This window comes from Peromyscus maniculatus, chromosome 6 (assembly GCF_049852395.1).
Source record: "Peromyscus maniculatus bairdii isolate BWxNUB_F1_BW_parent chromosome 6, HU_Pman_BW_mat_3.1, whole genome shotgun sequence".
Classification (NCBI taxonomy): Eukaryota; Metazoa; Chordata; class Mammalia; order Rodentia; family Cricetidae; genus Peromyscus; species Peromyscus maniculatus.
This window is the reverse complement of record NC_134857.1, coordinates 78,332,393-78,358,273: the sequence shown is the minus strand read 5'-3', so window position 1 is coordinate 78,358,273 and position 25,881 is coordinate 78,332,393. Positions and strand designations below refer to the sequence as shown.

The window sequence follows — 25,881 nt, the reverse complement described above, 5'->3', positions numbered from 1 at the left end:
TCTTCCCAGTGCTGGAGTATTCAGTCACCACACCATAGATCTGTTTGTCTAGGTTCCTGTTTCTGTTGATTTCCCACTGTGTTTCTTATGTTTCTCCTGGTCCTTCCAACTTTTTCTCCCTTTCCAAAACCTACTGGTGATCCTTAATCACTCTTGTTGATCAGGTTGATGTAACGAGTATTCTAGCATCAGTAGGCGCTAGTCCACAGCCCAGAGGCCACTGGGTGTTCTAGAGGCCTTGGTCTTTGTCCCATTGCTGTGTCTTCACGGTGATCTGGCTAGCTGAGTAGCTGAAGATCCCAGACCTTTGTTGGGGACCTCAGAGGCTTTCCTGGAGGAACCATATACTTTTGACAGTGACTCTAAATGCTGCCTTTGGGAAGTGGCTACACACTTGGACTCTCAGAAGACTTGAGTTCCATCCCAGCTTCTTCTAGTGTTGGATTACTGTCTGTTATATGGAGGCCATGAGTTAGGCTGTCCTAACTTCCGACTTTTTCTCCCTTTCCAAAACACCTACCTGGCTGTGACTCAGGCTTTATCATTTTGACATCCTGACACCGTCTCTTTCCTAGTTACGGCATCAAAGATGCCAGTTCTTGGGGCTGACTTCAGATCTGTAACGGTGACTTAATTCAGGTTGCCTCTCAAAACCTTTGTTTCTTGACCTGGAAAATGGGGATAAGGGGGTCCGTTCTTGGAGTTGTGGTGAGAGTAATGTGAAGCCGCCACTGGAGATGCTCACATGTGGCTTATGCATGCAGCACTGAGGCTTAACGGGGCTGTGGAGAAAAGCGAGGGGCGCCAGAAATAATACAGGTAAACACTTGAATTGAAAACCATTGCTTAGTCAGGTGGTGGTGGTGCACACCTTTAACCCAGCACTCAGGAGGCAGAGGCAGGTGGATCTCTGTGAGTTGAAGCCAGCCTGGTCTACAGAGTGACTCCCAGGACAGGCAGGACTGTTTTCACAGAGAAACCCTGTCTCAGGGAAAAAAACAAAATAGAAATCTTTAAGCCTAGGGGATCAGACTCTGCAGGTCAAGGGGAAGACAGCTAAACACAGGGCGTCTGGGGCTGGGGATGTAGGTCCAGTTGGTAGAGGGTTTGCCTGGCATCCCAGGGCTCCGTCCTCGGCACCTTGTAAACCGGATGTGGTAGTGAGTGCTGGAAATCCCATCACTTAGGATCGGACATTCAGAGTCATCCCTGGCTACATGATGAATTCAGAGCCAGCCTGGTCTACATGAAGCTGTTCCTCAAAACAAAGGGGAGATGGGGAGACGGCTCATCTGAACGTCTGAAAAAGTGAGCCAACACCCCACCCTGAGGGTCACAGCAATAAGGAAGTGTTAGGGAGCAGACATCTATCGAATCCAGTCAGAGGCAGGGGAATCCTTCTCTGGAGCCAATGTGGTGGGTGTCTGTGTGCCAGGAGCAGTGTTCTTTTTCTGACTGGGCTCTGGCTAGTATTGGGCTAGGGTGCTACAGGGAGACGTGGGAGCGCCCTCTTGGTGCAGGCTGGTATTGGCTGTCCCACGACGGCAAATGTTGGCAGATCTTAGTGTATCTGTCACTGAACTTCAGGGTCTGGATGGTTTCTTGGTCATCTTACCTTCCAGTAACCTCGCCAGTGGAAGAAAGGAAAGAACTGGGGCCCTGGGGTGTGGTGACAGAGGCTTACAGAGCTGACTGAGTTTTAGGGGGGGCAGGTGTGGCTGGGTGTGTGTTTCTCATTTGCAGAATGAGCTTGGGACACACGTGAATATTTCTTGGAATCTCCTACTCTGTTCTGTCCAAACCACAGCCGTTAAGGGGCTTGAAGTGGCCTGAGGGGGCTGTGCCACAGCCCTGACCAGACCGTTGAGGATGCCTGAAGCATAAATAGCTACAGAGAAGTGATTGTGTAACTGTTAAGGTAGGGTCTCATTGCCTGGACCAGCCTTGGATTCTGTCACTGTCGAGGCTACCTCGGCTCTTGAGCAGTCGGTCCATTCCCTCATTTAAACCACCCCTCCCCCAGCACAAACACCCTTTGCCACAGCCACGAGCTTCACCCCTCTCTCCCCAGCAGAGATAAAACAGCTCTGTTCTTGGCTTTTAACTGTTGCTCAGTTCCAGGCCTGTGCACAATAAATACAGTGTGGGCCTCACCCTAGGGGCCAGATTCTTGGGCCTTTCTGTCTTCAGAATCCATGCCTTGGGGGAGAGATGCCAGAAGCTCTTCATAGGACCTGACAGGGAGCTGCTCTGGGGAAGCTGGGTGTGAGGGGCCATTACCCCAGCCCTCTTACAAAACCTGTGGAGGAGATGAGGGATAAAGAATGAGGTAACTTGAAACAGTGACCTGCCTGAACTTTGGCCTCTGATGCTTTTATTTTTGGTGCCTTTTTATTGACATTTGTCTTGTTGTTGTTTGCTTGGTCTATTTTTATTTAATAATTAAATAATTAGAGGTAGTCTGGCCTCAAACTCATGATCTTCCTGCCTAAGGCCTCCAAGTGCGCGGAGGTTACAGACGTGCCTGCCCCCACAACCAGCTGCTTAGTGCCTTTATAACATTTTATGCTGGCCTGAGGCCACCCATGTAGGACAGGGGATGGACTTTTTCACCTGCTACCTCTCTTGGGGGTTCCCGTTCTGTTTGCTCAAAGAATGTTCTTACTAGGGAAAGACAGTACATAGGATACATTTCTTCCTGAATGACCCCAAGTTGGGGGACCGCCTTGGTCTGAAGTGTGGCAGCTGTGATGATGAATTCGTGGTCTTAATTTTCTCACATGTATTATTAGTGTGCTGTTGCCTGCGCCCCTGAGCAGCTGCTGGTGGCATGAGTTAGGCCCACGGCCCTCCCCTGCTCCCTTCCTGTGGGTTCTCGTCTCGGGAAGCATTTTTGTTTCGGCAGGCATGTTTTCCATTCACAATGCTTACTCATTCATTACAGACTCGCTTCCAGGTGCCTGGCCCCGGGGCTTGAGGGGTGGAATTGGATTCCACCTCTGCTCTTCGTCAGTCCAGTGGAGGAAGTGAGGGCCAGGTGCTACCCCTGCCTGTCTTGTTTGCTTCTCACACACCTGAGGCTGGAACCCACATCCCTCTCTGATAAACGATGCGGCTTAGAGTTGAACCCAAGCCAGACTGGTATATACAGACGTTGCCTTTCTTTCTCTCTTTGGAATTCATCTGTGAGCAAGGCCAGGTACAGGAATATATTAGTGTGTATGATGCTGACTAGGACACGTGTCTGGTCACACTGGATGGGTTATCTCTTGGCTACAGGTATTTATTGGGGTACCATCTAGGGAAAGATGAGTCAGATGCCTAGAGCTGGCAGGCTGATGCTGGAGTGTGCTGGCAAGGCACTTGTTTTTTGGTTTTGTTTTTTGTTTTTTCGAGACAGGGTTTCTCTGTAGTTTTGTGTCTTTCCTGGAACTTGCTTTGTAGACCAGGCTGGCCTCGAACTCACAGAGATCCTTCTGCCTCTGCCTCCCAAGTGCTGGGATTAAAGGCGTGCGCCACCACCGCCCGGCAGCAAGGCACTTGTATCTCATGACTAGTCTCAATTCCAAGTCAAATCTGTGCAGGTCCTAATCCACATCATCCTACAGTGCGCCAAGAAGACAGAGCTGCCTGTGAGTGGGCATGCATGCCCGCCAGGAACGCACCAGAGGCCTCAGGTACCTCACAGAACAGCTATATGAACCCCGGCTCTTTCTTCCTCTGCCCAGGACTGTGAAGGCCTTATTGTCCGGTCAGCCACTAAGGTCACTGCTGATGTCATCAACGCAGCAGAGAAGCTCCAGGTGGTGGGCAGGGCCGGCACAGGCGTGGACAATGTGGATCTGGAGGCCGCCACAAGGAAGGGCATCCTAGTCATGAAGTAAGTTGTGGAAGCTGAAGTGGGTGTGGAGACCAATATAAAGAGGGAAAGAAATGCTTAAATGAGAGCCAGGTAGAGAAGGTCTTTCAGAGTGCTGTCTGAGCTAGGCCCCGGGTCCCTAGGATGGTGCCTAGTTGAGCTTGGTTGTTCCAAGGCTGTGTTCTGCAGTCTTTGGGTGTGGAACTCGCCCTCCTACAGGGCCCCGCACATCCGCAGCTTAGCATAGGAATCAGAAAACTCTAGGTGAGGTTTCCCTGGTTTCTTGCTTCAGTCTGGATCTTCTGCTTTGCTAGCACAGTGGTTCTGCACCCGGCCCGGATGGCCACACGCTTTCTTGATGGAGTGACATCCCCCCGTTGTCTCTTCCTTCATTTCCCTGCCCCAGTCTGAAGCGAAGGTCCTAGTTCCTTTCCTAGCACTCTGGGCCCCAGAAGAGAGGGGGGGGTCCCTGTTAGTGCTGTGTTTGCAGAAGCCCAGGGACAAAGATCATGGCCAGTTTGCTTCTGCAGCGCTGTCCTGAATCAGGCCCCTGAGAGACACAGCCATTCCCGGCCCACTTTGCTGAGTCCTGCTGTGCCTCTCCCCTGCCCCCAGGAGGGTGGGGGATTGTTGACCGAAGCACTGACAGAGGTCAGGACCTGGTGGTGGAAGTGTTAAAGGATAACCCGTTCTACCTGCTCTCTCTTCCTGCACAGTCCGCCAGCCCCAGTCCTTCCGCCGCACTAGCCGCTTGCTAAGGGGGAGAGCTGGAAACTCTGTTGTCTTGCACAGACAAGCTCTTAGAGTCCTTTCTTGTTGTTGTTGTTGTTTTTCGAGACAGGGTTTCTCTGTGTAGCTTTGCGCCTTTCCTAGAACTCGCTTTGGAGACCAGGCTGGCCTCGAACTCGCAGAGATCCGCCTGCCTCTGCCTCCTGAATGCTGGGATTAAAGTCGTGCGCCACCACGGCCCAGCATCCTTTTGTTTTTTAATGGAGTCTCTTAACTCTTTGTCACCTTCATTTCTAGCAGTGACCACACCCAGTAGAGGAAGCAGGAGGGTGAATGTGTGTTAGGTTTAGGGCGTTGTCAACATTATTTGATTTTTTGTTTTGTCTTGTCTGTTGTTTACGAGGAGTAGGCTTTTTCTCAGTTCAAAATAGATTGAGTAAGAAGGAGAAACCAAACAGGTAGAGGTCCTGTGCCTAATACAAGCCAGGTGATGTGACATGATGGGTTTCCCCGATAGCAGGCTGACCTGGAAGTCGTAGACTTGTTCAGAGGCTCACCCCAGGAAGGAGCAGAGGAGCATGTAGATAGATGGACCCTGAAATGAAAGAGTACTGAGCCAAACCACCCACCCATTTTCCCATCACAGGAGATGCTTCCCTGCCTTGTGCGTGTCCGAGGGAGGGAGGGCCTCTTCCTGGGGACAGGAGGCCGAGGTAGCCTGGTTCTTAGGGCAACAGAGTATCTGTCAGAGAAGCCAGAATGGGAGCTTGGGGCTGGAAGCGTAGAATATTGGGTTTATCTGGGCCCACTGACCTCTCTTCTTTTGGGTCTTCAGCACCCCTAATGGAAACAGCCTCAGCGCTGCGGAACTCACCTGTGGGATGATCATGTGCCTGGCCAGGTAAGTCCCTGACTGCTCTGGAGATCCAGCCACCTTCTGGTAGGTGATTTCTGCTTGGCAAGCAGACAGATGTAGAAAAAAGGTACAGCGTGGTCTCAGTACGCAGATGCCTTGTAGCCTCTCAGGGGGTTTGGAAGTAGGCATGGGAGAATGGATGCTAACTCCAAGCTCACAGAGAGTATGTACACCATCTCCCTTCTTCCCACTCATGACCGCTCCTCACACCCACTGGACACTGTGCCTTCTCTGATCCCAAACCTTAAGAATGCTTTCGGTACCCCAAGTGCCGTATGTGTCCAGGTTACTGCTAACTTGTTAAGCATTGAGATTTTGGGGGTTAACTCTTGTTAATTCATTCAAGAGACTCTGGTTTGGGCAGCTGAGCCATGGCCCCCCTGTGTTTACCTGTCCTCTAGGCCTATATTGTAATGTATGGAATAAACATCACCCATGTGCCTACCTGTGGATTCCTATCTAAGGGAGCTCTTCTGGCAGGATTCTGGGCGGTGTGGGCCTCCTGGGGGCAGTGACCCCAGTCTAGTGACCAGGTAGATGGAACACACAGTATGAACTCGTCCTAACGATCCAGGCAGTTGTTTGGCAGACATCACACCCTCCATAGGCCTTTGTCGCGTCTCTGTGATACAGACTTTCCAGTAAAATGGGGCCTGAAGCTGTTCTGAGTCCCCTCCTATAGAGCCAGGCAGGGGCACTCTTGCCTGGGGCCTGAGCCTGCTGTGACTACAAGATTTTCTCTTTCCCATCTTCTCCCTCCTGCTGGGGGAGTTAAGCTTTGCTCTGACCTCTCCCAGGATTCCTTGATAGCAGTGCAGACTTTGCACTGGTCAATGAGGGGGTAGGGGGGGGGGTTGGGGGGGAGCAGCAAGGCCAGCAGGCACAGCAGGAAAAGTCTCCGATAGAATGGTCCCCAGGTCTCCCCGCGTGTCTGAGCTGTGTCTCTCCTGGGAGGATTGTGCAAGCCCCACACCCTAATTTCAATTTGCTCTGTTAAATTGGGTGACCTATTTGTCTGAGAGAGTGAAGGAAGTGTCTCTCAAGACCACTTTCTGATTCTCCCACCCCAACCCCTGAGGTGAAGAGCTAGGAATGGTCTCCCTCCAACGCCAGGGCCGGCTTATCTCAAGGAGTAGGCAGGGTCCTGTGAAGCAGAGAAGGCTGCCCTCTCCCATCATCCCTTCCTGGCGCCCCTCATCCAAGATGAGCCTATCGGGAAGGAAGTGCCTGGCTCATAAGCTAGTGGGTGTTCCGCTCTCCAGGCTGCTCTCCTGGGACGGGCTGAGTGGTTCAGCCCGAATGCCTCCTGTAGGCAGGAATGAGCTCCTTCACTCAGGAGATGAGTCGTGTGGACCCCAGCACTCCTCATGGAGTCCAGCGTAGAGAAGGTGTGCTGTACACACCATTCCTCATCTCTTCTTTATTGTCCCAGACGCGGTCTGGGTGACATGTCCTACAGTCAAATCCTACCGTTAAGTTCTAACTTCGCCCTCACTGCCACTTTCTCTGTCTGATCCAGAAAGCAAAACAACCCAAGACATGTCAACTCAGACCCGCATAGGAGCCAGTAGAAGGAGATAGTCTACGGTGTGTGTGTGGGGGGGGGGGGGGGGGTTCAAGGCATAGGCAGAAAGGTGGTGGACATGTCGGAAGTGTCAGGATCATTTAGGGCAGAGTGGAAGGGACCGTGGTACCCACATGCCTCAGATTTGCTCTCTTGAGGTTTAAGAGGGAAGGATCATCAACTGCCCTTTCTTTTAAAACAAGAGATGTCATCAAGAGTGGTCCTGATGTGGAAGGAAACAGTTCCCGGAGTCGTTGGAGCATTTGTCCCTGTAATGTGTGGCCGTCTGGCCACTGCTTACGGGAGAAAACTTGCCAAACGCATGCGTTCTCCTTGGTACTTTAGTGGCTGCGGTAGATCAGATTCTCTTCCCCCAGCCTCCTGGCTAGAGATGATGTCCTCTGGTTCCCAAGTCAGGCCCTGCCAATGGTCTTGCTGGCCCAGCTCCCCTTGCACACAGTGTCCCTGACCCCGACCCTCCATGCCCATGTTGCATGTGGCTCCCAGGAGAATGACTGACAGACCGGTGGTGGCTGTGCTGATCTGTCCTCACACCGTCTTCCTGGGCTGTCCGGTGACCTACTGTACCTGCTGTGTCCTTGCAGGCAGATTCCCCAGGCGACAGCCTCCATGAAAGATGGCAAATGGGACCGGAAGAAGGTGAGCTGTTGCTTTGCCTCACCCATGCGGGCTCAGCGCCCAAGCCCCTCTCTTGGTCCTGACCTGGACATCTTTACCTTTTGCCTTGTCTGGTTGCAGTTCATGGGGACAGAGCTGAATGGAAAGACACTGGGAATTCTCGGCCTGGGCAGAATTGGAAGAGAGGTGGCCACCCGAATGCAGTCCTTTGGAATGAAGGTAAGAGGCTTCCAGACTCTTTGGGCATGGGCCTTTCTGAAGTGGCATCGGAAGACATTAACACAAACAATAATAGGTCCAGCCTATATTGTTTGCTCCCAGGGTCCACAGAAGAGTCTACCAACCAGCTGCGGATTCTAATCTGGGGGATATTCAATGAATCTAAGCACACTGAGTTCTTTAGTCCATTCGCTTTATTCCTCCATGGTGATTCTATGTGCACAGTTTCTTTTTTCTGCTCTCTTACTTAGTTCCTCTCAGTCCCTCTGGCTCTCGGTCCCTTCTGCTCTTCTCTCATCATTCTCCCTAGTTCTTTCCATCTCCGTCATCCTCATCTTTGTTCTTCTCCATCAATCCTCTTCTCTGTGCTCTCAGAGAACCAGTCTATATACCCACACAGTAATACTTCGGTAAAGCAATGCAAGGCTTGAAGTTTTCAGGGTCTCAGAGAGAGGTGATAAGGACCCACTCATAAAGCAATTAATTGTCAGCTTCCAGTTACAACCCAAAAGGGGAGTGACTAAAGGGGAGTTCTCCGGTAGGGTCAACTGAAGGCTAAGATCAATTAGGGAATTTATGTGCTCAAACTATAGTCTAGAAATGGCTAAATAGATTGTTAGGGGTCAGTAAGTCACAAGAAAGCAAACTGTCTTTGGCGTCATTTTTCCCCGCTCATCCTGGCTGCAGCTGCTTTCTGATAGGGAGGGGGACATATGCTAGGTGGCTAAGCGACCTATGTCAGAGCATGTAGCATTTGGTTAGTAAAAGCACTTTCACTCAGAGTAATTGCTGAGGAGAAAATCTAGAAATAGCACCTGGCTGAGGAGGAATAAAAACTTAATTTGCACAAGAAAGAAGCTTGGCACCTGTTGCCTGCCTGGCCTGGAGGCAATCTCCTTGGGTCAGTGGGAAGTAACTGACTTAACTCAGTATCTAGCAAATGGCTAAAACTTCATCCCAGGAATGGGAGCAGTAAATCTCTTAAGTTAGGGTCCTGTGTAAATAGCCCAGGGTGAAGGTAGGGAGTTGAGGATTTAATTGTTAGTGGTTCTTTTCTCTATCTGTGAGTGAGATGAGCTAATGTTTATCTATGTGCAGCTTTGTCCTTGGAAAAAGGTATCTTTGCTGAAATACTTTTGTCCGGAGAATGACCCTCACCAGATATATGTTAATGAAAAATAAACACAGCTGGGGACAGTTGTCCAATTACCCCAAATGTATAGGGAAAGTTGTGCCCAAGATTGAGATGCAATCGTGAGATTACATGTACACATAACATGGAGATGCGTGGTAAATGGGGAGACTCATAGCTGTTACTGCACAAGAAGTTTACGACAAGAGACAGCCAGTTCATTCAAAAGGCAGTAATTCCATAACACCTTGCGTGATGGTTTCCTCTAACAGAACCCTTAGTTCTGATAGGTTGGCCTTCTGAACACTAGTTGTCACTGCTGTGTACTCTCATGGACTTTCACTACCAGCGGCTCTCAATAAGACATCGCTAGGCTTGGGGGAAGCCAAGGCTTTGTCATGCGTGGATCTCTAGAGTCTCCTATTAAATAAGCAGTAAAGTCAGGGAGAAAGGGGCCGCTGACCTCTCTATTGGGACATTTGAACTCAAAAGCTGAGAGTACTGGATACAGGTCCCTCTGCTCCTGGGTATCCATAGCCGGAGTCTCGGTGGGCCAGCAAATGTTCTTCTGTGACACACATCCTTTCCCGTCATGCTGCAGGGCCTCCTGGTTTTGCTGTGTCTCCTCTCTCTGATAGTTTAGAAAACAAACCAATTTATAGCCCAATGCCAAGGCAGTTATCTTTCTGTCCTTATTTCCCTCACTGTCCCAGCAAAGATTAAAGGTGGTGATAGGTGGACGTGGTGTCACATGTCTATAATCTCAACATTTGGGAGTCTCTGGCGGGTGGCTCATGAGTTCAAAGCCAGCCCGGGTTACATAGCAAGATCCTTTCTTTAACATGCGTGCTTGTTTGCGTGTCCTGATATGAGGAATTACTAGACAGCTTCAGACCTGTCTCAGAAGTCACTCTGACCCTGTCTTTTCCAGCTCTGGGAGCCAGGAGGTTCCTGGCTGGGTGAAGGCTGCGATCAGTACGTGTCTGCTCAGATAGGCCAGACAGCTCACAGCCGCTGAATGCGTGCCAAGGGGCATTCCGTATTTAATGTGGTTGTTGAGGGAATTACAGGGATTATGGATCACACAGCAGGCTTTAGTTAAACATGAAGAAGATTGTTTTGACAATAGTCAGTCATTCCAGGTCTGGGGAACCTTACAAAGAGCTATTAGAGAGCTCCCCTGTCTCCTCCCTGCTCTTCCCGTGGTCACCATCCTATCTTAGCACTAGAATGGAAGTTACGGCTTGAGACTGGCATCCAGAATTATAAGAGTGTGCCTGAGCACTCACTGAAGGGATGGTGACCCAGCCCCCAGGGCGGCATCCCACTCTGCCACACTGAATGTCTTCTCCTCCACCCTTCACACATTGATTTACATCACACATCTTTCTAAAGCTCAGGTGTGTGTGTGTATATATTAGGTCCTGGAGAGAAATGGGCCTGGCTCAGCAGGATCCATTGATGATGAAAATCAATCTCCCCATGGCTCCTTGCAGGTGGAGGGGGCAGAGGGTGCCATGAGTCACTAAGAATACTTTTTCCTCCTTCCTCTTCTGAGAGAGCCAAGGTCAAGATTTTTTTTTTTTAAGATTTATTTATTATGTGACAGTGTTCTGTCTGCACATATCCCTGCAGGCCAGAAGAGGACGCCAGATCTCATTACAGATGGTTGTGAGCCACTATGTGGTTGTTGGGAATTGAACTCAGGACCTTTGGAAGAGCAAGCTGTGCTCTTAACCTCTGAGCCATCTCTCCAGCCCAAGGTCAAGATTTATCCCCAGGAAGAATTCTGAACTAAAAGCTAAGGCCCATGTCTAAGCAGGGCTAAGCACGTGGGGCCAATCAGCTGAGCATTTCATTGACGTGCATTGGCTTGGGGACAGACAGTAAGGCTCGCCACCACCCCTTGAATCCCATTGTCCCTGTGGCATCAACACCCAGACTTTCCTAGCTGTAGAACATTGTCCCCGGGAGGCCTTGGCAGTAGTGGAATCAAAGAGCCCCGTTTTGTCTCCTGACTAACTGGTGAGAGGGAAGCCCTTCCAGCCACCTGGTACTGCCCAGCTGCTCCCCTCCTACAGGGGTCAGCCATCTGGGGCCTTGAGTGTCAGTGCCAAGAAGTAATAGGTACTTCTCAGACGTGTGTTTGTTTCATAGAGATGTCTAGAGCCTGTTCATTTCAGTGTTGGTCTGCAGCTTTGATTGTATCCCACACAGCATGCTTGAGTGTGTTTAGGATAGAGTCTAACGATGTAGTTCAGGCTAGCCTCAAACTTAACAAATCCTCCTGCCGTAACCTCCTGAGTCCTGGAATTATAGGCACACGCAGCCATACCTAGCCATGTGTAGCTACAACCTGGGCTTTGAGGGTGTGTTGCCTTTACGTGGAGCTTCTGCTGTCTAGATGTCTCCGAAGGATCATTCCTGCCTGTCTTGGTTTTGAACCATTCTTTGTAAACCCCTAAAAAGAAGGCTTGTGATGTCCTCCCCTGACAAGCCCCTTCAGCACTCTGCTGACCAGCTGACCACCCTGAAGTGTTCCTGGGCTTTAGTCCTCTTGGGACAGAGAGATTCTGCACCACCCAGGCTCCTGTCTGTGTCCTCGAAGCCACTGAGAACAAGATAACATAGTTCTAAGTATCAAGAGTAGGAAACAATGATCACATTAAGAAATTATATTACTCTGTGTGTGTGTGTGTGTGTGTGTGTACATGCTCACAAGAATGCACACGTGCACCCTGGTGCATAGGTGGAGGTAGACAGACTGTGAGACCTGGCTCCCTCTACCTTGTGGGTTCCAGGGATCCAACTCAGGTCATCCGCCCTGGCAGCAAGTGCCTGTGCCTGCTGAGCCGTCTCACTGGCCCTGAGATCAGTCCTTACTAAGCTCATTTTCAGACTCGTCTTGTCCCCTTTGACAATAATAATTTAACTGGTAGAGCATGGAGATGTATAAATAATCTCTTTACCTGGACTATTTTTCAACGTGGGAGTTTTGTTTGATTTGTTTTGGGGTACCAGGCTTTGAACCTAGAACCTCACACTAGCTGGCAAGTTGCTGTATCCCTGAACTACGTCATCAGACCCTTTCATTGTTTTGTCTTGAGACAGAGTCTTGATGAATTACACAGAGTAGCCTTGAACTTACAACCTTTTCCCCTTGGCTCTGAAGTGCTGAGGTCCCATGTGCCAGGATGCCCAGATTAAAGTACTGTTTTAGTTATGTGATAGACGAATGTGTTCATACAGATAACGGTCTCCTGCATGGACCTCTTCTTGGTAGCACTAGTTTGGCATATGTCACCCCAGACTACATTCTCTGTGTGTTCGTGGCATGTGTACTATGCCCAGAGAAGGTTGCAGGCCTGTGTAGAAACACAACATTGCATGTGGTGTTAAGGTAAAAAACATAACTGGACCTACTATGTTTTTAAACCTGGGTGTGGAATGCTGTGGTATGGATTATTGGATGTTCCCCCAGTGATGCGCCCACAATTTTAGAGCAATTAGTCTAGGAGGGACCCTGTCAGGCTGGCAGGGAGTTGTTCATGATGGCCCAGAGCTCTGCCTTATCTACCATTCTCACCGATAGCCCAGACCATGCATCATTTGTGGATGCCAGAAAGCAAGGAGAGGTAGTTAGTTAGAGGAAGGGATTCCAGGCCAAAGGTGGGTGACACACCAGGTCAGCCTGCAGCCTGCTGGTGACCTGACTCATCGGGCCTTACCCTGAGCGTTTCTTCGATGTGTTGCTAAATAAAAGCCGTAGTTATTGACTCAACTTGTTTATGCTGGCGTCTCTTAGGATGTGTAACCAGGCCCAGGCCAGCTCAGAGCTGAGCCCTGTCCTTCCTTACCAGTGTCCCAAGGGACACCACCCGCATCTCTTAGCAGTGTCTTTGTGACCAGTGTTGTGATGAATCTGACTTCAGCACCCGAGGCGTCGGTGGCAGCGGCGGCCATTGGTATTTCCTGGCCAGCTTCTGTTTCCTAAGGTGGACTGCATCAGCTGCCATGCTCACAGAGGCCAGCAAGGCCAGCTACAGGCTTAAGACAGTAAGACCAGGAAGTGAGAGTTCACTCAGGTGCCCTGGCTTCCAGGGTCCCCACTGTTTCCACTCGTGGCCCACATTAAGTCCCTAAGCGGCCACTGCTCAGCCACACAAACGGCAGATGTTTTCTAGGGCAGGCAGCTCTTACCACAGGGGGAAAAAAATTATTGCTACTTTATTCCAGAGTTTTATTTTTACATTTTTTTTTTATTGTGTGTGCCCGTGAGTGTGCGTGTGTCATGCATGGTGTGTGAAAGTGAGAGGACAACCTATGGGAGGAGTTGGTTCTGTCCCTCCACCATGAGGGTGCTAGGGGTCAAACTGCCTTGGTGGCAAGCATCCTTAGCCACCAGACCATCTCACCGCCTCTGGCACCTCGAACCCTTAACTGACCTAGAGCAGTGACCTTCCTACCTCCTACAGCCTCATGGGACCAAGGCAGCAGAGAGGAGGTGGTTGAGGAGAGCTGGGGGGGCGGGGTGGACTTCGGGCCTTCACCTAAGCAGCTTTGAGGTAATAATAGTTTTTGTACAGTTTGTGTATAAAATCCGTCGCGGTGGCAGAAAGATTTGGGATGCTCGGTCAGAACACGCTGTGAGGGAGAGGAGGATCTGTCCCGGCCAGCTCTGCCTTGGAGCCCCTTTAACTTCAAGGCCTCGGTTCTCCATCCTCTGTTGAAGCAGCAGAGCCCTGGAGCTGGACGATGAGCCTCCCAGCTCTGCCTTCTGTAACACCAGCAAGGTGACCAATGCAGGGACCATTGAGGAAACCTCATGGCATACTTACTGTCCTACTTCTCTGATAAAACGCCGTGACCAAAAGCAACTCGTGGAGGAAAGAGTGTATTTCATTTACCAGCTTGTAGTTTATTATCCAGGGAAGTCGGGGCGGGAACCTGGAAGCAGAAGCCTGAGGCGGAAACTGATGTGGAGGCAACAGAGGAGGGCTACCATCTGGCTTGCTCAGCCTACGACTTTCTTATACCACCCAGGACCGTCTGCCCTGGGGTGGCACTGCCCACCGTGAGCTAGGTGCTCCCACATCAGCCATCCATCAAGACAATATCCCCCAGTCTTGCCTAAGAGCAGTCTTAGGGAGGCATTTTCTCAATTAAGATTCCCTCTTTTCGCCGGGCGGTGGTGGCGCACGCCTTTCATCCCAGCACTCAGGAGGCAGAGCCAGGCGGATCTAGGTGTGTGTCAAGTTGACAAAAACCAACCAGCATGCTCCCCGGCTTCTGCCCAGCAGGCTATCTGAGCCTTCTCAGGACGTGTAGGAGCCAGGCAGGCATATGGCGTATGGGCCTGATGTTGCTCTGTCCACGTTGGCCAGCATTGTCTCCTAGTGTGAGGCCTCTAGCTCAACTTGGCTCTTTTATGCCCTAGTTATCACTGGTGAGAAAGACAAAGCAGGGCTTCTCCCAGCTAGGTTCATTCCTGGCAGGCGCCTGCGGATCAGTGAGATGCTATCTCTCCATGAGGAAGCAGCTGAGCCCATGCTCTGTGGCCCCTGTGGACAACACTCGCTCTCTCCTTTCCCAGCCCACCACCCTCAGACCCAGGCACCTGCTGGCATAACAGGGACGGTGAGCCTGGTGGTCAGCCCTGAGCTCTGACCTTGGTCCCCAAGAGTAGAACAGACCACAGGGTGTGAGCTGTGAGCTCGCTCAGTCACGCGTGGCTTTGTGATCTCTGGGGTTCTTTTCCACTCTTCACTGCCCATGAGAAGAAAAACACATCTGGATTAGAGATGAACAGGGCCATTGTTCTAGTCTTCTCTGGCGCCGGCAGACAAAGGCGAATTGTGAGGATGAGGCCAGGGATTCATCTCTTCCCCCTGAGCATTTCCTTCTCTGTCCAGAAATGAGTGGGCTCCATCAGAGGGTGATAAAAATGTTTGGATAGGCCCTCGAAATCCATAAGCCCTTGGTGCTCTGTGCTGGGGTCCTTAGAGGGCCACAAAAGCAGTGTCTTTCCTGTAGCCTTCACTGGTGGCTGGGACGGGGGAAGGGGGCTCCTTGGCTTTGCTTATGAACAGGGATAATGATGCAAATTGTGGCCCCGAAGTGTTAACTTACTCAGAACCGTTCGGGATTTTTCTTTTTCTTCCCCAGAAGCTCTGAAGTGTGAAAAAGAAGTCTTTGTGTTATCGTTAAGGCAGGTTCTCTAGTCCCCTAATTTCAAGTGATTCCCATACCACGGAGCAGAGGACTTGAAAAGCACAAGGATTCCTCTCCGCAGAGGCGCAACAAGGATGAGGCCTCATTTCTTCCCTGTTTTCACTCAGGCCTGGGTCTGCCGTGAACATATGCCTGAAGGGTTCAGGGGGGTTCTCTCAAAATATTTTTACCTTAGCCGTGTTAGAGAAGTGGGTGGCTGAAGTCATCTCTCCAACGGCTCTTATACTGGGGTCCTCACGCACCTAGAGGAGCCTGACATATGGCTGGCAGCGGAGTTGTGATAAGAGCCGAGCTCAGGAGAGAGGCCTGGGAAGGCCTCCTGGGTAGATCAGGCAGAGAATGCTTAGATCTTGGTTAGTGTAAACACCACACACACGCACATGCACACATGCACGCACGCACACGCACACTCCATACCTGCTTCCTAGATCTGCCTGGCTGCTTGGGCATGGCCCTTGCTGGGACTTGGAAGAAGCTGGGCCTGTGCTCACTGGCCTCTGTGGACAACGCTTGCTCACTCCTTTCCCAGCCCCCCGCCCTCAACCCCAGGCACCTGTTAGCATAGCGGGGGGGATGGTGGGCCTGGCCGTCAGCCCTGAGCCCTTCCTCACCAGTGCTCCCGTCTCAGGGTTGCCCAGTTCCACTTTGTCCAGACACACATGGGCTGCTCCTGCATCTGCTCAAGGTTGGATCTTGGTGACAGACAGGCAGCCTTCTCTTCTCTGGCTGTGCTCCCCCCTAGTTCTGCAAGCCTCCTTCCATTGACGTACAGTAGGCAGGAGCGTGGCCCTGAGCGCACTGCGTGGTCCGGAGTATTACACTACAGGATTGATTCAGTTAGGCTTCGCGTGGTGCCCGCTCCTGGCAAATGCTGCCGTTACCGATAATAACGACGCTGAGGGTAAAGATGCGTCTTCCTTTCTCTCGCTCCTGACCAGACTGTCGGCTATGACCCCATCATTTCTCCAGAAGTCGCTGCCTCTTTCGGGGTCCAGCAGCTGCCCCTGGAGGAGATCTGGCCTCTCTGTGATTTCATCACTGTCCACACTCCGCTCCTGCCCTCCACCACAGGTAGGCTCTCAGTATGGGGTTTTCTGCAGACACCATTAAGCAAGTATAGAAAGGGGTCTGCCCAGGACCTGCTAAGCACAACGACACTTTGTCACAAGTCCTTGCCTCAGAGGGAGGAGGGTTGAGCTAGCTGAGAAGCCATGGGTGTGTGAATGAACTGGACACATAGGGCCACTAGCCTCCCATGGGGGGGCTTCATGGGTCAAACAACAGGGACTTTTTGATTCTTGGACCCATGCAAAACACCTGAGAACTTCCTGAGTCTAACGCACATCCGGTACAGGGTGTATGATCTCAGAGCATCTAGGAAGACAGAGGTGAGGTCAAGGTACCTATCCAGCAGAAGGAGGCCTCCGGGGAGAGGCGGATGGAGGGAACCGGTGTCAGGAGAGGGGATCAGGAACCGTCCCAGCTGGCAACATCTCCTCTTCCCTCCAGGCTTGCTGAACGACAGCACCTTCGCCCAGTGCAAGAAGGGTGTGCGAGTGGTGAACTGTGCTCGAGGGGGGATTGTGGATGAAGGCGCCCTGCTCCGGGCCCTGCAGTCTGGTCAGTGTGCCGGTGCCGCCCTGGACGTGTTTACAGAAGTAAGTGCTTGCGGCCTCCGTGTCAGGTCGGAGGGGAAAGGTGAGGAGCCGCGAGGCCGCAGGCAAGAAAATGTAGCATCTTGCAGGACAGTAGCTCACTGTTTGTGGCCAGGAGGAAGCTATGCTGCCAGGAAACACACCTGTGGTTGGGAGGAGGCCTTTCCACTGTGCTGTCTGTCTTCTGCAAAGCCCGGGTCTTAAATACGACCCACTCCTGGTCAGGCTGTTGCTGTCCTGGTAACTTGGGGGAAGACAGAAGCAAACTGAGGAGGCCAGGGGTTCTCGACATGGAAACGGGAAGTTAGAGTGTCGTTCCTGATACTTAAGTCAGCCCTATGGCCAAGGAGATGGCCTGCTCAGTACCCAGTTGCATTCCTCTCTGCCTCTTCCCGTCCTAGGGAGGGCCAGAAACCCAGGGATGATGGTAGTCCCCAGGGTGGACTACTCTCCAAGCGTGTGCAAAGGCTCAGCCTCGGCACAGAGTGCAGAGTGTGCACCTCCACCAATTCCGTGGGCCCCTCCTCCTCACAGATGCTACCACCGCATTGGGGCTCCTCAATGTGACCCCGGGGGAAAGCATGGACTTTGGCATAAATGCAGGTTCTAGCTGTGAAGCCGTGGCAGCCCTCTCTGAACCCCATAGTGCTCGTCTATTTCCAGCCCAGGGTGCACAGTGTACCACAAGCTCCCCTGTGTATGACCATCTTCCTAATAATGCACTTCTTCTGCTGTTAGGAGGCTGGGATTCAGAGGGTTGCAGTTCTCAAAATTCAGTGTGAACAACAGCAGAGGGTAGGTATATAGCCAGTCCATGGCCAACTTAACGCTGTCTCTCTCTGGGCAGGAGCCACCACGGGACCGGGCCTTAGTGGACCACGAGAATGTCATCAGCTGTCCCCACCTGGGGGCCAGCACCAAGGAGGCCCAGAGCCGCTGTGGGGAGGAAATCGCAGTCCAGTTTGTGGACATGGTGAAGGGGAAGTCTCTATCAGGGGTCGTAAGTATCTCTCCATGGGACTGGGGCCTGGAGTCCGGGAAGAGAGCACAGACGGCCACAGCGGCCCGGGGTGGACAGACTCAGCCCTGGGAACCAGGTCCGAGACTGAGCTTGTGTTGGCTCTCGGGGTGGATGGGCAGGAGCAGCCCTACTTCAGTCTTGATAGCCAAGGCCTTGGAGCCGGGCGTCGGGTTCTGAGCCGTTATATTGTAGCCCCGCAGCAGAGATTGTGAGCCTTCCCAGGCTCAGCCAGCAGTAAAAGGCTCCTTTGTTGTCCACATGCCTTGGGAATGAGGGTGTGTTGCTAGGGTGAGGGAGCAGGGCCCAGGGTGTGTGTGTGTGTGTGTGATGGGGGGTATGCTCAACACTCTGCAGCATTTCCTTGGTCGGAGCTCACGCTGCCATAACAACCCAGTCTTCATACTTCCTAAAATGTTTGCTTAGTCTGCTGAACAGCAGATCCCCACCACTGCCACCCCACCCCCACCCCCACTGAGGTGCGGTGTGTGTGTGTGTGTGTGTGTGTGTGTGTGTGTGTGTGTGTGTGTGTGTGTGTGTGTGTGTGTTAGGGGACACTGAATTAGGAAAGCACAGCTCTTCCTGGGGCCTTTCTCCCTCCTTCAAGGCTTTCTGGGCCTTGCATCTCTACCACGGTTTTTGCTAATGACGTTGTTTTAGGGGTTTTGTTTGTTTGAGGTTTTTTTGTTTTTGTTTTTGTTTTTGTTTTTTTACTATGTAGCCCTGACTGGCCTTGAACTCAGAGATCCCTCTACCTCCCGCGTGCCGGGATTAAAGGTGTGCCCTGCCACACTCACTAACCACATTCTTAAAAACTCTAGTGGGGCCGGGCGGTGGTGGCGCACGCCTTTAATCCCAGCACTCGGGAGGCAGAGGCAGGCGGATCTCTGTGAGTTCGAGGCCAGCCTGGGCTACCAAGTGAGCTCCAGGAAAGGCACAAAGCTACACAGAGAAACCCTGTCTCGAAAAACCAAAAAAAAAAAAAAAAAAAAAAAAAAAAACTCTAGTGGGTTTGTTATCTTGTTGATGCTGAATTCTAAGTTCTCTGAGGGCCAGGAAGGCTGACTTAAGTTTCTCTGCAGCTTATGTGAATGCCCCAGGCATATAATTAATACCCTGCAAAAATCAGTGGATAAGACTGGGTGTGTGAGAGGGGGTCTTATGCCTTCCTGGCTGACTCACAGCCTGGAGATAGTCACTGGTTGGGCAGAACTATGGTGGAAAAGACAGTTTCACTTAGCCCTCCTTTCTCTAGTTAGACAGCTCAGTTCTGTGTCTTGAGATAGTGAGGATGCCATCTGGTCTGTGATGATGGGGGGGGGGGGGTCCTTGAGGGCCAGTTGTGGTGTGAGAGCCTTCAGAGCCTGTGGTGACCAGGTGACTCTGAACTGCCTGTCCTCTCTTTCGTCTGCACCCCATGTTGGCTCCTCGAGGCCACAGCACATTTTCCTACCCATCAGGCTACCCAGTGAGTTTCTGAGAGCAGGTGACTTTGACTGGGGTCCTGGCTGACTTGTCCAACCAGAGAATGGAAGACTGAACACAACAGACCATCTCTCCCACCTCGGTTGATGCCCTGCTCATGAATATTGCCCCCCACCCTTGGGCAACCTGATAGAGCTCCACCCTCTCAGTGTTTTCAGGGACGGGCTTCTGCCCTCTCTGTGGGAACCCTTTGAGGTGGTCACCTATCGTGAGGTGTGGTGAGATCCTATGACTTTTTCTAACAGAGACTTCTTCACACAAGCTCCACGGAGTACAAAGACAGCATTGATGTCTTTCTTATGTAAGATAGGAAATCTCTTAGTCTCACACAAATGTTAGCAAACTATCTACCCCAGCTGCCGATAGTCTTTGGAAGGAGATGCGCTTGTATCCCAAGAGGAAATCCCTCCCTGGCTCTTCCTGCGTCTTCTCTAGTTCTCTGTCCATAGTGCAGGTGAACACTGGGGCCAGGCTGATTTCCAGAGGCACCTGACACTACCCTGGCATCTTGCTATTTCTTTTTCAAGACGGATCACTGCACACCCTTTTATTTCACAAACCTACAGTAGCAGGCCCTATCCCTGGGCTGGACTGTGTGGGCTCCACACAGTGGACAAAAGTGAGGTGCTTTGGGGTTTCTTAGCTGAACATTTCTGCGTCTGTGGCCTCCTCATCCTCTGCTTTTCCTCCCTGTGACCTGCTGCAGCTTCTCAGTGTAACACCAAAATCTCTCCTAGTGATAACTATGAAAACAAGAACCAGAAGGATTACATTTTTTCTGATCTCATAGCTGCTTATTTGATTTTTTTTTTTCATCCAAGTTTCTGTTTGTTTGCCAGTGGGGTTGCCGGATTTGGCTTGTATTTAGAGACAGGGTTTTCTTCTGTAGCTACAGCTGGCCTGGAACTCAGGGGAAGCCGCTTACCTCGGCCTCCCTGGTACTAGGATTTACAGGCGTGAGCACCGTGCCCAAATTTAAAATCCAAATTCCTAATTAAATCCTTCTTAGATGGATTCTTTCTAAGTAGCCTCAAAGAAATTGTTGGTGCCTGACTGGGAGCCAGAGCATCCGGAACCACAAAAAGGAGCAGGGATTTTACCTCAGAACAAGGAAGCTCTGTTATTAGGTCCCTGGGAGGGGAAGGGAGGTCCAAGCCCCGAGACCCTGTACTTGGGCCTTTCCAATTGGCTCTGGCTGCTCAGTTTCCCAGCATGCCTCAGCATACTTGGCATAGTTGGAGGTTTGAAACATAATACAGGATCATTAGACCTGCCTGAGTCTGGTTTTATATAAAAAGTCATGGAACCGAGCATAGGTATTCCGTGACAAATGTGAATGGTCACTTAAAATAATCAAAATAGAGAATACAGTGAGCCAGGTACTCTGGCTCGCTCCTGTAATCCTGGTACTCAGGAGTTCTGCCAGGCTGGACCAAAGAGTGAAGCCCTGTCTCAGAACAACACACAAAAAAGGGCAAATCAGATCACCCCCCCTGAGAACCACAGTTCTGCTTCCGCCCCATCTGTGGCTCCCATGTTTTACTGAGCTGTCCAGATCCCTTCCCATCACACAGGAAGCCAGTCTTCCACGGAGGGTACCAGTACCAATACTGCTCAGTGACAGACAGAAGCCAGGCTTCCGGCCCCTGTTCCGGCCATGTAGTGCAGTCGACACTTTCTGTGCCTCCTCGGGCTCTGTGGCTCCTCTCACCTATAGGGATAAGTCACTGGTTCCTGGTCGGTGGTTGGTGGACATTGTCACCCATCACCTGAGTTGCCCCCCCCCCCCCGCCCCCCCCCCCCAGGGCCAAGTTGAGTTGACTACTTGGCCACGTGGCATTGATTCGGTTGCAGGTGTACCCTCATTGACTTCCTCCCCGCTTCACCCTGCTCCCCTCTTTCTGCAGGTAAATGCCCAGGCCCTTACCAGTGCCTTCTCTCCACACACCAAGCCTTGGATTGGTCTGGCGGAAGCACTGGGCACACTGATGCATGCCTGGGCCGGCTCCCCTAAAGGGACCGTCCAGGTGGTGACACAAGGTGAGTCCGGGTCTGGCTGGGCCTGCAGCGTGAGCTGGGGACAACCACTGAGAGACAGGGAGAAGGGAGTGTGGACTCCTCTCTGCTGGGTGTGTCCAGTGCTCACTGCAGATCTAGTAGCAGACTTAGGGGACTTGGGCCCTGCTCTGGGGACAGCCCACCCACTGTGGAGGTGGACAAAAGATGTGTGTAAGTGGGATATAAGCTCCCGGGGGGGGGGGGGGGGGGCGCGGCTGGAGAGATGGCTCAGAGGTTAAGAGTACTGCTTGATCTTCCAAAGGTCCTGAGTTCAATTCCCAGCAACCACATGGTGGCTCACAACCATCTGTAATGAGATCTGGCGCCCTCTTCTGGCTTGCAGGGATATGTGCAGATAGGACACTATACATAATAAATGAATAAATCTTAAAAAAAAAAAAAAAAAAAAAAAAAAAAAAAAAAAGCTCCCTGGGGAAATTACTTAATTTTCTCAGGTCGTGTTTTTGCAGTGTTTTTAGGGTAGACATGTTTTCCCTGCAAGAAAGACCAGAGTGTTTCATGTAAAAGAAACGGGATTCCATGGAGAATCTAAACTAGCCAGCAAAACTCTGTGGGTCTGGTTTTACCTGTGGCTGTGTGCAGCTCGGCTGCCTTGGTGGCAGACCCACCACTCTACAGATGGAGTTGGGTGCTCCCTTCTTCCTGTACAGGGCTCCTCCCTCCCCTCCCCCCATTGCCTACTTGGCACCTGACACTTGGGGAGAGATTGTGAGGTTGGGCAGCACAGGACAGGTGGAGGCAGAGGATGCTGTGCCCACTGCCCTGGGTACCCAACCCCTGAGAAAGCATGGCCGGGAATTGGCCATGTGGTTCCTTCAGTGGCTCCTCTCTGCATCTGAGCTTGCAAGGGTCTTGAGTTCCAGCCACTTGTGGGAGCTCACAGTTTGCCAAGTATCCTCTGGGAAGACAGACAGGCCAAGGAGGCTAGTTGGGCTGGTCTCAGTTTGGGAGGGGAATTTCTCAAATTGGTTGAAACATCCTAGGTTTCTGGGCTTGGGCCCGTATATATACCCAGCTGGCTTATCAGCACTCTGAAGGAATTACAACTGCAGCCTGGAGTTGGGGTTCCCAGGGCGACAAGAGCCTTGTCGCCGAGAGCTAAGTGCCCGTGGTCCCCTGGCCCTTCCTGTGGTCCCTCGTGAACAACCATCTTTAGGGTAACTCTCTGTGTCCCCAGGGACGTCTCTGAAGAATGCTGGGACCTGCCTGAGCCCCGCGGTCATCGTCGGCCTTCTGAGGGAAGCGTCAAAGCAGGCAGATGTGAATTTGGTGAACGCTAAGCTCTTGGTGAAAGAGGCCGGCCTCAATGTGCGCACCCTCTTTACTCTGGGCTCTGCTCGGACACCCCTCTTTTTATTTGTTTGTCTGAGGCACTCTCACCTAACCCGGGTTGCCCTTGATCTCCTGATCCTGCAGCTTCCACCTCGCAGATGTTAGGATTGCCGGCATGTGCCGCTATGTCTAGCTCCACCCCACATTTTAGAGGCCTGTTCACTGTTTCACTCACTGGGTGTGCTTCTTGCCATCCGCAAGGTCTGTCTATCCGTGAGAGCCGGCCTTCATTCCTTCATCTGTGAAGGGAAAGACCGTGTGTTTGAGTGTAATGGAGTGAGCTCATACTCATGAAACCACTGTGTGGATAGATGCAGAAATGCTCTGAATGGGGGTGAAAGGCACCTCCATTTCACAACTGAAGGGGGGAAAAAGAAAGCTGAGCGAGGCCACATCTGAACGGAGCCTAGAGAGTCTTATAAACCCTGGGAACGTGTTCCTCCGCCACCCCCGGCTTCCCTCCAGTGGCTTGCTCCCTCATTCCCCTTTTGGATCCAAGAGTATGTCTTAGCCAGTTGAAGCTGGCCGAGGCCATAAGTACAGAGTTCTCCCAGCACTACCCCACTTCCCTCCTCTTTTCCTGCGTCCTGCTCAGGCCATTGGCTGAGAAGCTGGAGCAGAAAGGGTCAGGCTGGTCAGCTGCCCAGTGCTTGGACTTCCGCTTCCCACTCCCCCACCCTTCCTGGCCAGCCAGGCAGACCCCTGGTCCTCCCTTTATGGGGCATATTGACCGTCCTCAGAAGCTAAAGTCTGGAGACATAAGGTTCGCATCATTTGTCCCCAGCCCGGGACGACTGGCCTGGTGGCCAGGCTAGAGTCCCCGTACATGTGTGATTAGGCTGTGGGAGAGGGTAGAGAGTTCAACTGTGCCTCTGTGTCCCCTCTGCAGGTCACCACCTCCCACAGCCCCGTGGTCCCGGGGGAGCAGGGCAGTGGAGAATGCCTCCTGACTGTGGCCCTGGCAGGTGCCCCCTACCAAGCCGTGGGCTTGGTCCAGGGCACCACACCGATGTTGCAGGTGCTCAATGGGGCCGTCTTCAGGCCAGAGGTGCCACTACGCCGGGGCCAGCCCCTGCTCATGTTCCGGGCTCAGCCCTCCAACCCTGTAATGCTGCCCACTATGATCGGTAAGGAGACTTTCGGAGGGAGGCTGGCCAGGCTGCCGAGGCAGAGATGGGGGTCTTCCCTGGGATTGGGCCTTGGGGAGACGTTTCCTTGGGGCCTTTCTCTGTGCCGCAGGGCACGTCTTGCAGAACCATTTCCACAATCGTAGGAAGAAACAGCTCAGACAGGGGAAGGAAGTGGCTTATCCGAGGGCACAGAGCAGTATGGGCAGAGGGCCAGTTACACCCCCGGCCACAGCACAAGTCCACCATGTTCCCACACTCTGTTTATATATGCATGGACTGTTCCTTCTACGGGCCCTGTGACCAGCTTAGCGTACCACAGCGAAGTGTGTCAGAGCATCCCTCCTGGGACCTGGGCTGCTGAGGGTCCTGGGTCTCGTCCAGGATTGGCAGAGGGTGTGTCCCCAGACCCTGGGAGGCTTTATTTCACCGTCTTTGCCAGCTGCCCAGAGGGAGGTTCTCTGTTATCTTGCTGTCCTCGCTTGCTATTGGCCTAAACACTGTCTGGGTATGAGTGTCATCCGCGCCCCCCCCCCCCCCCCCCCCGCCCGCCCGCCCGCCCGCCACCTGATGCTCAGGCTGAGAAGAGGCCGAGGCCAAGGAAAGTCACCTACCCTGCCATTTCAGCTCCTTACCATGGAGACCAGCCCCGCCCCTCCTTCCGCCCTGCGGCTTTGGTCACAGAAGCCAGACTTCTCTCTGCTCTGGACTCTTGCTCTCTCACCCCGTCCCCCATGTGCCATGCTAACCTGTGCTTTTTCTCCCCACCCCCTCCCTCCCCAGGCCTCCTGGCAGAGGCCGGTGTGCAGCTGCTTTCTTACCAAACCTCCAAGGTATCTGACGGAGAGACCTGGCACGTCATGGGCCTCTCATCCCTGCTGCCCAGCCTGGACGCATGGAAGCAGCACGTGTCTGAGGCCTTCCAGTTCTGCTTCTGACCCTGGGGCTCAGAGGCGTCAGCCCCCGGGGCTTTTCTGAAGAAACCCTCTCACTCGCTCGCTGTGATCTACAGGGAGAGGAGATCCACATTCCTGGGGCAGAACCTGGGTACCTGCCCGAAATAACATCTTAGTAAAGAGTCTAACTCTCCATGGTGTCTGTGCAGTCATTATCCAGAAACGTCAGCAGGGGGCGCCCACAGGCTGCCTCTGGAAGTTTCGGTAGCTGACCAGTAGGGTGTGTCCAGGAAGGCTGGCTTGTGCAAACGACCTGAGCTTGAGTGTCCTAAAGACAGCCCCCTCCCCTCCTTTCAAAGATCATCCAGAGGCATTTTCACAGGACCAGAGCTAGGAGTGTTCCAGAACCCTTTCGTGTTAGGAGTGCGCAGTAAGAGTGTAGGCCAGGCCCTGGCTGATGCTTGGCTTTCAGAGACTTCAAAATGGACCGTCCCCGCACCAGAAGTTTTCTGGGTGTGGCCACACACACAGGTCACACGCTGCAGGAGTGCAGAGTCTCCTGGGTCTGAGGAGGAGGTGATTTGAGCAGAGGATGTCTCGGGAGTCGCTTTGGACTGATTTTGTGAGCCGAAGGAATGTGTTGACTTAGCAGCTGGGCACAGCAAGCTTGGTGTGAGTTGGACAATGTTTTACATGATTTTCACGGAAGGTGGCAGGATGAACTCCACTCTAACGACTGTGTCTATTGAGAGCTTCTCGCCCCGTTAGTGGCGCAGGATTTGTTTCCAGGCTGCCTGCTGCCTGGCACAGAGGCCAAGTCCCAGCCTCGGCTTCCTGAGAGTCTAGAACTCCAGGAGCAAGGGCCTGCTCCCCTCTCAGAACAGCAGATCCTGGCCTTCCTGTAGCAGACCTTGAAAGGGATGGGCCCAGACCAGAGCAGAGGGTCTGACCTGGAACACAGTGGTGATGACCTTGAGCTCTGCTGGTTCATCTGTGTGAA

General features: G+C 52.3%; 1 protein-coding gene across 2 annotated transcripts in view; it reads left to right on the top strand.

The window, feature by feature from the left end:
- Phgdh (phosphoglycerate dehydrogenase) overlaps nucleotides 1-25,074 on the top strand; it is a 30,605-nt gene extending 5,531 nt beyond the window's left edge. For both annotated transcript variants that reach the window (XM_042279585.2, XM_042279586.2), the window contains exons 2-12: nucleotides 3,729-3,880; nucleotides 5,424-5,489; nucleotides 7,674-7,728; nucleotides 7,828-7,926; nucleotides 16,228-16,360; nucleotides 16,799-16,947; nucleotides 17,792-17,944; nucleotides 21,355-21,487; nucleotides 22,704-22,834; nucleotides 23,748-23,985; nucleotides 24,769-25,074. In XM_042279585.2, coding sequence (XP_042135519.1) covers nucleotides 3,729-3,880; nucleotides 5,424-5,489; nucleotides 7,674-7,728; nucleotides 7,828-7,926; nucleotides 16,228-16,360; nucleotides 16,799-16,947; nucleotides 17,792-17,944; nucleotides 21,355-21,487; nucleotides 22,704-22,834; nucleotides 23,748-23,985; nucleotides 24,769-24,923 — 1,464 coding nt within the window. In that variant the 3' untranslated portion in view covers nucleotides 24,924-25,074. The remainder of the gene's footprint in view (nucleotides 1-3,728; nucleotides 3,881-5,423; nucleotides 5,490-7,673; nucleotides 7,729-7,827; nucleotides 7,927-16,227; nucleotides 16,361-16,798; nucleotides 16,948-17,791; nucleotides 17,945-21,354; nucleotides 21,488-22,703; nucleotides 22,835-23,747; nucleotides 23,986-24,768) is intronic.
- The last annotated feature ends 807 nt before the right edge of the window (nucleotides 25,075-25,881 follow it).